The 14,637-nt window shown below is 42.3% G+C and overlaps 1 protein-coding gene across 2 annotated transcripts in view; it reads left to right on the top strand.

The window, feature by feature from the left end:
• PRKG2 (protein kinase cGMP-dependent 2) overlaps positions 1-14,637 on the top strand; it is a 161,244-nt gene that overhangs the window by 29,990 nt on the left and 116,617 nt on the right. For both annotated transcript variants that reach the window (XM_033940049.1, XM_033940050.1), the window contains 2 exons: positions 7,382-7,548; positions 12,611-12,724. In XM_033940049.1, coding sequence (XP_033795940.1) covers positions 7,382-7,548; positions 12,611-12,724 — 281 coding nt within the window. The remainder of the gene's footprint in view (positions 1-7,381; positions 7,549-12,610; positions 12,725-14,637) is intronic.

Genomic DNA, 14,637 nt, shown 5'->3' with positions numbered 1-14,637 from the left:
CTCCCAGTTATGCATGTGTACTTACATTTACAAACCTGCAGTTATGCTAGGCCTATGACTTAGACATATAGGCCCTGATATTCAGACCGGAGACAGCTCGGCTACCTCTCACAGTTGGTGGCAATCCTGGATATTCAATGTCAGGGCCACATCTGGCCACTGGCATTGAATTTCTGGGTTAAAGTTAGCCACTGCACACTTAGCTGGCCAAGGCAATATTGATTGGGTGGCCGGCTAAGGTCTATTGGCCAATGATAGACCTGCTATCTTGCTGCTGTCTGGCTGCGTGCCTTAGCTGGCAGTGTCTGGCTATGTCAGTTCGCTGAATGAGATACTCAGTGGGAGACAGCAAGGTTTCACAGTGTACGTGTGTTTTAACAGTTTTGAATAGTTTCATGTCATCTGCAAATTTAAACACCTCACTTGTCATTCTGACTTCCTGATCATTTATAAATATGTTAAATAGTACGATCCCAGTGCAGATCCCTGTGGCACTCCACAATTCATCGTCTTTCATTGAGAAAAATGGCCATTTAACCTATTTAACTCTGTTTTTTGTCCAATAACCAATTCCTAATTCACAACAGAACATTGTCTCTTATCCCATGAGTCTTTAATTTTCTCAGGAGTTTCTCTTGAGGAACTTTGTCAAAAGCTTTCTGAAAATCTAGACACACTACAGTATATCAACTACATATTTTTTCACACCTTCAAAGAAATGGAGCAAATTTGTGAGGCAAGACTGAACCCATGCTGGCTCTGTCCCATTAAACCAGGTTTGTCTACTTGTTCTGTAAATTTATTCTTTATAATATTTTCCACTATCTTGCTTGGCCCTGAAGACAGACTTACCAGTCTGTAATTTCCCAGATCAGCTTGGAACCCTTTTTAAAAATCGGGGTTACATGTGACACCAATGCATGCAATAAGCGTTTGGTTACTTTCTGTTATAGGAAACGCAAGAGAGGTCTGATTTACAGATCTACAACGTGACATAATCAGGCTCGAGAAATGGGCATCGACATGGCAGCTGAGGTTCAACGTGGATAAGTGTAAAGTGATGCATGTCGGCATCAAAAATCTCAAGCACGAGTACAGGATGTCCGGAGCAGTACTTGGAGAGACCTCCCAGGAAAGGGAGTTCTGATAGACAAGACAATGTGCGGTGGCGGCGAAAAAGGCGAACAGAATGCTAGGAATGATAAAGAAGGGGATCACGAACAGATCGGAGAAAGTTATCATGCCGCTGTACCGGGCCATGGTGCATCCTCACCTGGAATACTGTGTACAGCACTGGTCGCCGTACATGAAGAAAGACACGGTACTACTGGAGAGGGTCAAGAGAAGAGCGACTAAGATGGTTAAGGGTTGGAGGAGCTGCCATACAGCGAAAGATTAGAGAAACTGGGCCTCTTCTCCCTCGAACAGAGGAGGTTGAGCGGTAGGGAGAACGAGAGGGCACTCTTCAAAGTTGAAAGGGGATAGATTCTGTACAAATGTAAGGAAGTTATTCTTCATTCAGAGAGTGGTGGAAAACTGGAAAGCTCTCCCGGAGGCTGTCATAGGGGAAAACACCCTCCAGGGATCCAGACTAAGTTAGACAAGTTCCTACTGAACAAGGATGTACGTTGGTAGGGCTAGTCTCAGTTAGGGTGATGGTCTTTGACCAAAAGGGCTGCAGCGTGAGCGGACTGCTGGGCATGATGGACCACTGGTCTGACCCAGCAGTGGCAACTCTTATGATAAAAGGGGCCCTAAGTAACTGATTGGATTTCATTGGGTTATTATATCATTTTATTTTGCTGTTATATTGTTCTTCACTGTGAGGAAGAAAATAATATTTCTGTCAAAAAATGCATATGTGCTTATTTCCTGTGTTGGAAATAAAATCTAGTTGTTTTCCTCTGTGTGCATTTATCTCGCTATATAAAGTGATTCTGCTTTTTATTTGGAGGACTGCAGTTTCAAATTGGATGGCTGTAAAATATTTAAGGTCAAAAATAGGAACACTTTGAAGAAGTTTTATTGAGGGCACAGAAGTAGGTTTTTTGCAGCATCTCAAGCAAAACTTTTCAATCTTTACTTCAGGAAGCAGGTGAAAGCTTGGCTCTACTCCCAAGTCTATAATGATAGAAATAACTTAATAGCCAGTCACATGCACATGCTGGCTGCACATACTATATTAGTAAATCGTTTTCCTACAACTTTTCTGACTCCATGTGCAATTTTTCGCTACATTACTTTCCCTTATTTCTTTCTAACTCCTGGTATTCTATAAATCTGTATATATCAGAGGTTCCCAGCCCAGTCCTGGGGGAACCCCAGCCACACAGGTTTTCAGGATATCTACAATGAATATGCATGAGATAGAGTTACATACCTAGGAGGCAGAAGATGCAAATTGATCTCATGAATATTCATTGTAAGTATCCTGAAAACCTGACTTGCTAGGATTCCTACAGGACAGGTTTGGGAATCACTGGTCTATATGGTCCACCTCTACTTGCATCTTTTATTGTCTATTAAGATGTTTTCTTGTATATTATGTTAACATTTTAAGTACCATACTGTCTACAATTTTGTGAACATTTTTACTGCTGTAACTATTTAATCTCAATGTCCGGCTTATTCTTCTTGTACACAGCTTTGGGTGAATTTCTTCAAAAAGGTGATAAATCCTAATAAATCAATATATCAATATATCAATATAAAAATACAGTACTCCCCTGATATTCGCGGGGGTTCCATTTCAGAAACCCCCACCAATGTTGAAAAACCACGAATACACATTTTAGCAGGGGAGACAGGAGAGGGCAGCTGGAGAGGCAGGAGAGGGCATCCGGAGCACCGGCGAGTGAAGGAAATCAAATTTCAAGTTTCATGTTTATTAAAAAAAAATCTAAAATCGCTTAATCAGTTTTCTAAGCGGTGTACAATATAAATTTACATAAAAACATATTAAAACAGGGGATACTGGATAAAATCCAAGTGTCATAATAAAGCACTGATAAGATGTATGGACTTACTTCAAACAATAGGAAAGTGGAGAAGAACTACAATCATTAAAGAAGAGTGCAAGTATGCTCCGACCGCCTCTTCCTGCACTAAAGTCGGGCATCACCAATCAGGAGCTGCGAATGACTGGGACTGCAAATCGCCGACCGCAAATTCACGGGGGAGCACTGTATATAACTCTGCTGATAGTCTTTACCTAGGTGACTGCCTGCCTAATAAAAACATAAAAATATAAATCTTGCCATACTAGAATAGACCAATTTTCCATCAAGCCTAGTATCTTGTTTCCAACAGTGGCCAATCCAGATCACAAGTACCTGGCAATATTCCAAAAAAGTACAACAGATTTTATGCTGCTTATCCAAGAAAAGGGTAGCAGATTTTCTCAAATCCATCTTAATAATGGCTTATGGCTTAAGAAATTAACCAAACCTTTTGCAAAGCTTGCTAAGCTAACTGCTTTTACCTCATTCTCTAGCAATGAGTTCCAGAATTGAATTATACTTTGAAGGCCTGATTCTATATATAATACAAAAAAAAATGGAATGGTGCTTAACACAGTTCTACAAAGTGCACATTTATAGGATCACGATATGCACCAGTTCATCACACAACTTATATGTGCACCCATTTGGGCCAGCTAAAACCAAGCCTAAATGCCTGCACCTAAGTTAAGCGTAGTTCAGAAATATTCTATATCAATGTGCATAACTTTTAGGAATGCCAATGACCTATGGCCATGCCCCCTTTTCAAATTTGAGCGCTGCTGGTGCATACTTTTTATAGAGGAATGGATTTAATTGCTGACGGGCAATCAGGATAAACAATTTTTGATTTATTCCTCTTTGTGAATCCAGCAATTTTTGTCATGCAAAAATAACAGTCTTGAGTGATGATTTGTTGGTTCACGCCACACCATGGGTACAGCAAAAGGCATCTTTTTTCATTTCCCATTCAGCTACTGTGTTAATCTGAAATAGCAGACAATGCAGCACACATGAGGTGCCCACGCTTTATCTTGGTCGCTAAGGGCTCCTTTTACAAAGGTGCGTTAGGGCCTTAACACGCAGAATAGCGTGCGCTAAAATGCCACGTGCGCTAGCCGCTACCGCCTCCTCTTGAGCAGGCGGTAGTTTTTCGGGTAGCGCATGCTCTAGCACGCCCTAATCCGGTGCGTGCGCTAAAAACGCTAGCGCACCTTTGTAAAAGGAGCCCTACGTTTACAGCCAAAATAATGCAGTTAGAAAAAGCAGCACAATCACTTTTTAGTATAAACTTTATATGTGATCGATGAGCTGTCCTAAAATGCAATATTGTGTTGCAGAAACAGTAAAATACCGACGCTTCACGGTAGCGTTATTGACGAAAATGACATGAACACAAACGGATGCATAACTTAAAAACAGGATGTGATAGACGAAAACTGTTTTCAGATTTGGAGTCGGCATGTGGCCCTTGTTAAGGTATAGGTGACAGAACTCCAGTAGCAAAATGATTGTTGACCAGTGTAATCAAAGGAAGATTTTTGCTGCCACCAGTCTCCCACCGATTATACTAGTCACTTCTATTGTAGAATGGTTCCTGCATCTTCTATCCCTTTCTGGAAAGTAAGGAAGTTAGAATGTTCTCCTAAAGGACACCAGTCTGCCTGCCTACAAGTAAGACCAGTCAGAGTGTCTGATTCAAGTAGATGCACTGAATTCCTCATGCTACTGCATATAAATAATTTGACTTACAAATGTTTATACCTCATGTTTTAACATATATAATAAATTCTGCTAACTTCTACCTTTTGCAGAATTGTATAATCTCTTTCCCCTTCCTCAAATCTCTTCCTTCTTCTTTTTTTATTACTAGTTGAGTTTCCTGTCATTGCCCATGAAGTTAAAGTTTATTATCTATTTGATCTACTGCCTATCAAAGTAATCTGAGTGGTTTACATTTACAATAAATCTTAGTTGGGGGATGAAAGAGAGTGAGAGTATAGAAAAGGGACGATTGTAGAGGGACAGTGGGGATAAATATAATTTTCGATAGAAAAGGTTGGGGAGAAACAAGGGTAGCATAGAAAGGGGGGTCTTACACAGCCATCCTTACTGTCTAAGGAAGAGCTTGGAAGGGTCTTTTGGTAGATTAGGTTCTCTGTACGACTGATGTGTATGAGTGTAGGCATCTGTGAACAAGAGAGGCCTTAAATTTTTCCACAGATGTCTCTTTGCGGAGAGAGTTAGGAAGTGCATTCTAAAAAGTGGAAGCAATCACTGAAAAGATAGCTCTGCAATGTGTCTTAAGGATGGAATCACTAGCAGATTTTGTTGCGAGGAGCACAGCATTCTAGAGGGGGCATGAGGGATCAGTAGTCAATCCAGGAAAGAGGGTGTAGGACTGTGGTGTATTTTATTTGTTAGTAGAAGTAGGAGTAGAAGCCAGTGCGCCAATTTAATGAGTGCTATCACATGATCATATTTCTTAGCACCGATAATTAGTTTTATTACCATATTTTGTATCAGTTGCATCAATGGAGATCCTTCTGTCTTAGGCTTTGGTAGAGAGCATTGCAGTAATGAATTTGACCAATGACAAGAGAGTAGGGATGATGAATCAAGGAGTTTGGAAATGGAACGAATCATACACAGCATATAAAAACAGTTTTTAACTACTGAAGAAAATTGTTGTTGACAAATCAATATTGCCTTCTAGTATAATGCCTAATATTTTAGTAGTCTTTGACATGTTAGAAAATACCCAAACAAAGCGAAATACACTTTTAGAACATTTATTACATGTGACTTTTATTTATTTATTTTTAAAATTTCTATACCATTTTTTCCAAAACGGTTTACAAAAAGTTACATACATAAAATATTATAAAAAATCAGAACAAGATAGGAACAAAAAACAAACATATTCAATCCTTACATAAGGTCAGTTGCTCAAAGAAAAGCATCTACAAATAGTTAATTTTTAAAATTTTCCTGAATGAGTTCCTGTCTGTACATTTTTGAATTTGACCAACAAGGCTATTGCATAGCATTGCCATATACAATAATTTTCTAGTTAGTGTAAATATAGCATATTTTCCAGTTCCACCTCTTAAGCATGTTACATGAATTTGTCCTTGAACAAAGCAGAGTTCCTATGTCAGTGGTCTCCAAGACATGGCCCCCAAAGTCCTCCTTTTTGGCCCTCAAACAGTTGGCTGAAATGCTCTTCATATTCTGTAAATGCGTTAATTTCAATATTGCCCACTTGATATAGTAACTGCAAACATGCATCTCATTTAAGGAATTTGCTATTGTTGACAATGTGAGTTTTTATAATGTATCCTTGAAGTGCTGTAGAATCAATATTAGTATTAATTTATAATGTTTAATACCCAACCAGAACAAGTAGGTCAAGGTGATTTACAAAATGAGTAGTATGTATAAGCTTGAAATCTTATGGTGGCCCTCAGAACTTTCTCAAATTCACACTACAGCCCTTTACACTAGGTTAATTTCTGCTACATTAAGAGACTGTCCTTGAACTTAGGTGATGGGAATAGAATGTAGCCCTTATTCTATAAAGTCTGCCTAAAGTTAGGCACTGATATCAGTGCTTACTTTAATTGAGCAATAGGCTTAATCCATACAGATATTGGCACTCTGCAGCACTTCACAATCGGCCTCAATTGGATTTAATTGAAAGTTAGACACCTAACTCGAAAATTGTTAGGGTTACCAGATTTTGGGGAATGAAAAAAGGGACCCCCCCCCTAACATTTTTCCAAATAGCCCAAAAACTTCCTACTGCAGAAACGTCTGCCTGAAATTTTATACATTTCTGAGTACTTTGTTTTTCTATAGTTTGGAGCTTCAGTATATTGAGCTCACAAAACAGTTCAGCTCTTAATTAATGAAACCCCAGAATTCTTTGAGCCAGCTGCTCAGTGGTGTCAAAGAGTTTGTGAATGTGTCAAGATTGAAGGAGGACACTTTAAATTGAATCAGGTTGGGCAGACTGGATGGACCATCCGGGTCTTTATCTACCGTCATCTACTATGTTACTATGTTAAACTCAAATTATGAATCAACTAAGAAAACCTCCCATTGTACTAATGTATTTTCAAAAGTCATTCTAAATGTTTAAATAATCGCAAACTATGTAAGGGGTCCCATTTTTTTCTGGATCCTGTGTGGACTTGATAGTCCTTGGTTGAATTTCCAAGAATAGTGACTGAATGAATAAAAAACAAACAAACTTTTGAAATGATATATACAGACGGTAACAATTAGTAATTGTCTGACCTGTTTAAGTTTGTAAGGCAATAGTTGAGACTTTTCCGGGGTATGCAAAGTACACATTAACGCTGTTATTCTGATTGCAGTGTCAAGAAACTGCTCATTGGAGCCATCATGAGTAATGACTTTCTGAGGCAGCTGGAGGCCTCGCATGTCCGGCGCATGGTAGACTGCATGTACGAGAGGCAATATGGACAGTCACAGCTTGTTATTCGAGAAGGGGAAGCAGGGAACCACCTCTATGTGCTGGCTGGTAAGATAGTACCATATGTGCAAACAACTGAAGGCTCCCAATATTGAGAGATTTGGTTGGAAAAGAGAAAGAGGCTTTTCTTTCTCAGGAACAGACTGTTATAGAGGAATCTGTAGTGGAAACAATAGGTATCTGGAATGCTGCTGGTGGATAACGGGAAAAAGTTAGAAACTCCACAATAGTGGGGTAGTTCTGCAAGAGGGTGCCCGCATTTAAGTGTCACTTCCATGTGTGACTTAGAAATAAAACTCACCACAGCGTTCTGTATATAAGGAATCCCTCCCCCTCCAGCCAGTTTCAGTTACACAGTAAAACCACCATCAAAACTGATACTATTAGTCAACAAATTATTTTTTTTTAGTTCAAATCATTTTATTAAGCTTTTAATAAAAATAATATACAAAATACAACAAAACAAAAAAAACCCCAAACAATGAAGATAATTAAAACAATCCAAAAACATGTCCACATTGTCCTAACAAGTATTGTACTGAATTAGAGAATAACACGGAGACAAATTTGTCCCCACCACACAGGAATTCAATTTCCCTGTCCAGTCCCTACGAATTTTGTCACTTTCCTTGTCCCTGCCTCCCTCCCCAATACCGGCAGGAGGGATCCCAAGCCCTCCTGACAACGGCACACTCCCAAACCGCCCACCCCTTCGACAATACTGGCAGGAGGGATCCCAAGCCCTCCTGATGACGGTGCACCCCCGAACCCCCCCAACAATACTGGCAGGAGGGATCACAAGCCCTCCTACCGACGGTGCACCCCCGAATCGCCCACCTCCCGACAAAAAGTGCACATCCCGGGAACCCTGCGAATGGCCCTCCTATGAGCTGGCCTTAGGCGCCTGGGCCATTCCAAGGATGGCGGGCCTGCCCGCTGGCCAGACTGGAGATCCATCCAGTCGGCCAACATTAAGGCAAGCTAGGGGGGGTTACCGGTGTTATGGGGGAGTCCAGGGTTAGGGGGTCCGTTTGGGGATTTGGGGGCATTTGGAGGGTTTGCAGGTGGTGTGCCTTTTCTCAGGGGGTGGGTGGTTTGGAGGTACACTGTCGGGCTGAGGGCTTCAGATCCCTCCTGCCGGTATTGTTAGGGGGTGGGCAGTTTGAGGGTGCACTGTCAGCAGGAGGGCTTGGGATCCCTCCTGCCAGTATTGACGGGGGTGGGCGGTTCAGGGGTACGCCGTCGGCAGGAGGGCTTGGGATCCCTCCTGCTGGTATTGTCGAGGGGGTGGGTGATTCGGGGGTATGCCATCAGCAGGAGGGTTTGGGATCTCTGCTGCTTGTATTTGGGGGGGTGTTGGGGTGCTGTCTTCGGCATGAGGGCAAGGGCTCTCTCCTGCTAGTATTCAGGTTTATCGATGGGAGGGGGGGTGCCGGCAGGAGAGATTGGGCATCTCTCCTGCCGGTTCACTTCCATTAGGCATGTCTCCTGCCATGATCGTTGTGGTGGGGGGTGGGCCAGTTATAGGATTCTGTAAGTGGCATTTTTTTTTTTTTTGGACAAACGCTGGTTACAGAATCCTGCTTTTAGGCAAAGAACTGGCCCCTCCTTCGTCCAAAATGACGGGGTTTGGGACTTGGGTGATTTTTTGTTCGGGAATGTGTTGTAGGGATAGACATATTGGGGATCATAATACAAAAAAAAAATCTAAAAAGTGGCCTAAATGGGTACTTGAATGATCAAAAAGCCTGATTGTCCAAGTACCCATAATCAAATCTGGTTTTAGACGTATCTAAAACCAGCTTAGGCCTTTCCCCTGCCTCTAAACGCATAGAGTGAAAAGAGGTGTTTTTAGAGGAGGGGAAAGGGCGGGAGGTGGACCGATCTAGACCTAGGCATACAGCAGGTCAAACAAGTATAAATGCTGAAAAAGGGGCCGCTGAGCTGATCGCTGCAGCTCAGCGGCCCCAGCAACCTGCCTATCACTGCAGGAGAGATGGGCCGGATCATTTTTTTTGGAGAATGGAAATTTCCCTGATGCCAACTTCAGCGTCTAGGGACTTAGGTCAAAATGGGACTTAGATGTTTTTTTTAAGTATGCCTCTCCACGTATATGGAAAATCACCAGTAAAGAAAGGGGGGGGGGGGGGGGGGGGGGGGGGGAGGAGTTGTGCTCAGAAGAATAATCGCTAGCACAGCTCCTCCTCCTGCCTATCTGTCAAAAAAAAAAAAAAGCAGCCCCTGCTCTCCCTGTCTGAATTGGCAAGCAGGGAAAGCAGGGCCTGCTTTTTTTTTTTTTAAAGGCACAGCTGTTATGTGTGCATAACACACACACACACAAAAACTGGGTGACAGGTCAAAAGCGCGCGACGACAAAGGCGCGACGACAACCCAGCGCAGACAACTGAGCGCAAGGCGGAAGCAAGCCGAAGAAAAACTGTATTTTAAAGGGCTCCGACTGGGGTGTTTGTGTGGGGGGTTCCCCCCCCACTTTACTTAACAGAGATCACGCCAGCATTGTGGGGTGTTTGGGGGGGGGAGGTTGGGGGGTTGTAACCCCACATTATACTGAAAATTTAACTTTTTCCCTAAAAAAGAGGGAAAAAGTTAAGTTTCCAGTAAATGAGGGGGGTTACAACCCCCCAAACCCCCCACAACGCCGGCGCAATCTCTGTTAAGTAAAGTGGGGGGGGGGGGGTTCCCCACCAACACCCCCGTCGGAGCCCCTTAAAATACTGTTTTTCTTCGGCGCGCTTCCGCCTTGCGCTCAGTTGTCTGCGCTGGGTTGTCGTCGCTTGCTTTTTTCTATGAACCCAAGAACTGCAGCTATAAAAATAAATACCCCCCCCAGATAGCCCCCCGCACCAAGTCTAGTGGTCTAGTATGCAATCTCCCTCTGCCCCTTCCATACCCCTCTGACAGCAAGCACCCTCCCTCGACAGCCTTCCACCACACCAATCTTGGTGGTCTAGTGGGCCGTCCTCCATTCCTACCTCCTACCCCAGTACCATTTTTACAAGACTGGCATAAGGGATACTCTCTCCCTCCTGCTGGCAGGCCTGCCTCTTCAAAATGGTGGGCCTTCCCCTTCCCGGTACGATACGATGGCATGCCCTGATGTTACAGTTACACAGTCAATTTATTATTGTGTTACCCAGTTTGTTAGCCTCCCTAATTTACAATAACATTTCAGCATCTGTTCCAGCATCTTGGTTCCAATAGAAGATAATGGTAGCTCTGAAGGGAAAAAAGAAACCCAAAAAGCTACTCCTGCTCTCATATTTAAGATGGAGGGTTCTGTGAACCATATAAACAGAGGTGGCAGGGGAGCTGTTTGGAGGAATGAAAACTTTCAAGCACCATTATAACCTCTTGTGCACCTTTTTAAAATTAGAAGTAGGTCCCTTATTTTCTTACTGCTGTTACTCTATTTTATCTATCTTTCCCCCTTTTACTAAGCCTCAATTGAGGTTTCTACCGCGGCCTGGAGCACTAAATGCTCCGATGCTGCTCCAACACTCATAGTATTCTTATAAGCGTCGGAGCATTTAGCACCCCGGGTCTCAGAAGAAACCTCTACCGCTGCTTAGTAAAATTTGTTCCATCTTTATTTCAGCCTATCCTGTATGTTAAAATGTTTGTGTATCGTGTTGACAGTGTAATGTAGCTTACTATGCCATATTTTGTATTGTTCTTTTGAATATTTTTACTGCTGTAAATGTCTATTGCTTATGTTTGACTTATTCTTGCTGTACATCCCATTCAGTGAATTCCTTCAAAAAGGCAGTAAATAAATCCTAAAAAAAAAATAAAGCATCTAAGGAAGCTCCATAATATGTATCCTCCAATGTTCTTTCTTTCAGACTATACCAAATAGATATTTACCTCAGCCAACTTTCTCCCCTTCCTCAACAGCTGCAATTCAGCAGAACCTACCGATGCTGCCACTGTTTGCCAGCTGGAGGTTCAATGTGGTAGCAGTTAATTAACTGCTCAAGGTCTAAGACTAAGGGCTCCTTTTACTAAGCCCCTTTACTAAGCGGAATAGCGCACGCTAAATTGCTGTCCGCGCTAGACCTTAACGCCAGCATTGAGCTGGCATTAGTTCTAGCCGTGTAGCGCGGGTTTAGCGCACGCTAAAATGCTGCATGCGCTAAAAACGCTAACGCAGTCTAGTAAAAGGAGCCCTAAGGTTTAGAGCTAAATATTGATCCATATTTTGGGAGAAGAGATAAAGGTGAAAAAAAGCACATTACAGTTTGGGGTGTTTGCTTAGACTCGGCTTTGATTGTGGGAAAGCAAATTGGGTGTATTATTCAGAAAGGCTATGCACAACTTCATATGTTGTATAGGCTAAAACCATTTTTAAATAAATATGATTTTCGAACTGTGGCCCAATCTTTGCTTTTGACAAGATTAGACTACTGTAATTCCTTGTTCTTGGGTCTGCCAAAAACGAAATTGAAGGTTTTGCAGGTGTATATGAATTCTGTAGCTAGGGGTATCAGTGGGGTGATGAGGACAACCCAATAGCCCCAATATTGAAAAATCTGCACTGGCTACCGAATGAGCAAAGAATTGAATTGAAAATGTTGTCACTGGTATATCAAATAGTATATCATACTGTACCACTTTGGTTTCAATCTCTTTGGGAGATTTATAAACCTCTGAGGGCATTGCGCTCTGAGGGGAAAATGAAATTGGTAGCTCTGACAACTGATAATGCAAGATATGTGGCGACTCAACTTCAAATGTTTTCCATTGCTGGAATATCATACTGGAATAAGCTTACCGGGCAATTAAGATTATGTGCAGATCATTACAGCTTTAAGAAATTGTTGAAAACCAAGCTGTAGACGCATACTTATGATCTGTCTCTCCTAACATTGTTTGGGCAATTTTGTAACATTTTAATATGTTATTGAAGAATTTGTAGGTTTTGTTTTTATATGTGTTGATATTATTTTGAAGAATGATTTGTATTGTCTTTGTTTTCGATCTATGTATGTTTATTTGGAAACCGCTGTGATTCCAGGAGGTATATTAAGTTTTTAAATAAATAAATAAATAAATAAATAATGAGTATGTAATGATGTCTTCTTTCCTACAGATGGCTTGCTAGATGTGGTTCAGAATGGTAGACCGCTGGGACAGATGCATCCTGGGACAGCGTTTGGAGAACTAGCAATTCTGTACAATTGTAAGAGGACAGCCACTGTGACAGGTATGTAAAACAGACTGTAAGGGCAAGTCTTTAACAGCGGGCATGTAATTTTGCCCACCACTAAGATAATTGGCACTTATGCATGTATATTCACTAGGTGCTAACCATAAAATATCACATAGGGGGCATATACACGGGCGAAGCATGGCAGATGTATAGACATGTCTCCAAGTTGTGCATGTACGTTATAGAATACGTGCAGATCATGGAACACTGGGGTGCAAACATTTATGCCTGTAGGTGATCTGGTGTACCTGTTTACAACTACCTTTAGGTATGTTAATGCCAACCTTTGCTAGTATTCTCTAATGGCAAATTATAGCATTAGCACTTGGCATCAGTGCACCAAATTGGAAGTGCCAAGTTATAGGCTTGACCCATGAGAGTTTAAAAGGATTCTGGCTGAATAGTAAGCATCTCAGGAATCCACTGGCAGAGAAAATGAACGCAGTGAAAGTATGCAGTCATACAAATGACATAGGGCCCAATATTCAATAGGGTTTAACAGGGCAGGAGAGGTTTCTGTCCAGTTAAACCAGTATATCGCAAACTGTATACTGCGGCACAATAGTGTGCCAAGGCGAGATTCCAGGTGTACCGCGAAAGAGACCAGTCGGTTAGTGCCGGCACCAGTGCCTTTCCTTCTATCTGCCCTCCTGGCTGCACAACATGGCACGTGGCACAAGGACACTCTTAAGGTGCTAAATTTGTGCAATCCTGGCAAGAATTCACATTAGGAGAGTCCAAGGACTCCATCCCAACATGATTTTAGTTAAAAACTGTAGTTTTGGAGAAGCAGGGAGCTTTAGAAAAATCCAAGATGGCCACTGCTAAGAAATTTGTACCAAAATCATGATATTTTTCAAATTAAACAAAGAGTAAAAATGGAAATTTTAGGATTTTTCAGGTTGAGGGAACTTAGGGGGACATGCAGAAACCCTTAAAACTTCAGTTTTCAAACCTCCCCCAATTCACTTCACAGGCCTTTACTCACTGTGCCCTGTGCTGGTAATATGCTGCAGCCTGCCTCAGCTCTCTAACAGTAGCTGGAATCAGAGAATCACTGTCGCATGCTGGGAATGCCTCTTCGACGCTGATCTTCGGGCTGCCAGTCAGATTCTATGCCTGACTTCACCTCTACCCCACGGAATAACGGATGCACTCAGGAATGGGTGGAAGTGAAAAGATGCATCCAGCACCCTGCGAGACACCGCCAAGTCTCCTACAGATGTCCAACAGCCTGCACTCGAATCTTGGGTTGGCAGAAGGAGAAAGATGGGGACGGCCCTGAGCTCCTGTGAAGTAAGTGCAGGCTGGCTGACAGGTGCCACCAGGAATTGGCCTGATAGCTGCAGACCGAAGTCTGTGTGATTTCAATATAGACACAGCTGAATAATCACTCCGAGCACAAGAAACCCCGAAAAAAGGAACAAAACAACTCCAAATAAAATAATAAAAAGGAGAGTGCAGAACAAACACACTCCTGCTGGCATGCGTGCAGCAGTGAAAAACTGTAGGTGGAGCTAAGGAGCCCAGTGAAGGACAGCAGAGGCACAGAGAAAAAAATCCAGAGTGGATTCCTTCTGCAGATGGCACGCGGTCATGGGAACACAACACATCTGTCTAGAATGTCTCACCTATTGCATTGGGGAAAAAAAATCATTTTTCTATCTTTTGTCGTTTCTACTTTAACCATCTTCTTCAATGTCTTCTTTCTACCTAGCATCTGTCCTCTCTCTCCCTTCCATGAAGCATCTGCCTTCTCTCACTGCCCTTTCAACCTCTCTCCCTTCCATATGGTATGTTCCCTCTATGTGCCATCCATAAACTATCTATCCTGTGCCCCTTCTCTCCTTTGTACATAATATATTCAGGTTCACCCCCTCTGTATTTTTCTCTATCTGTCTCCACCT

The sequence above is a fragment of the Geotrypetes seraphini genome, chromosome 4 (genome assembly GCF_902459505.1).
Source record: "Geotrypetes seraphini chromosome 4, aGeoSer1.1, whole genome shotgun sequence".
NCBI lineage: Eukaryota > Metazoa > Chordata > Amphibia > Gymnophiona > Dermophiidae > Geotrypetes > Geotrypetes seraphini.
This window is presented reverse-complemented; position numbering and strand designations above follow the sequence as displayed.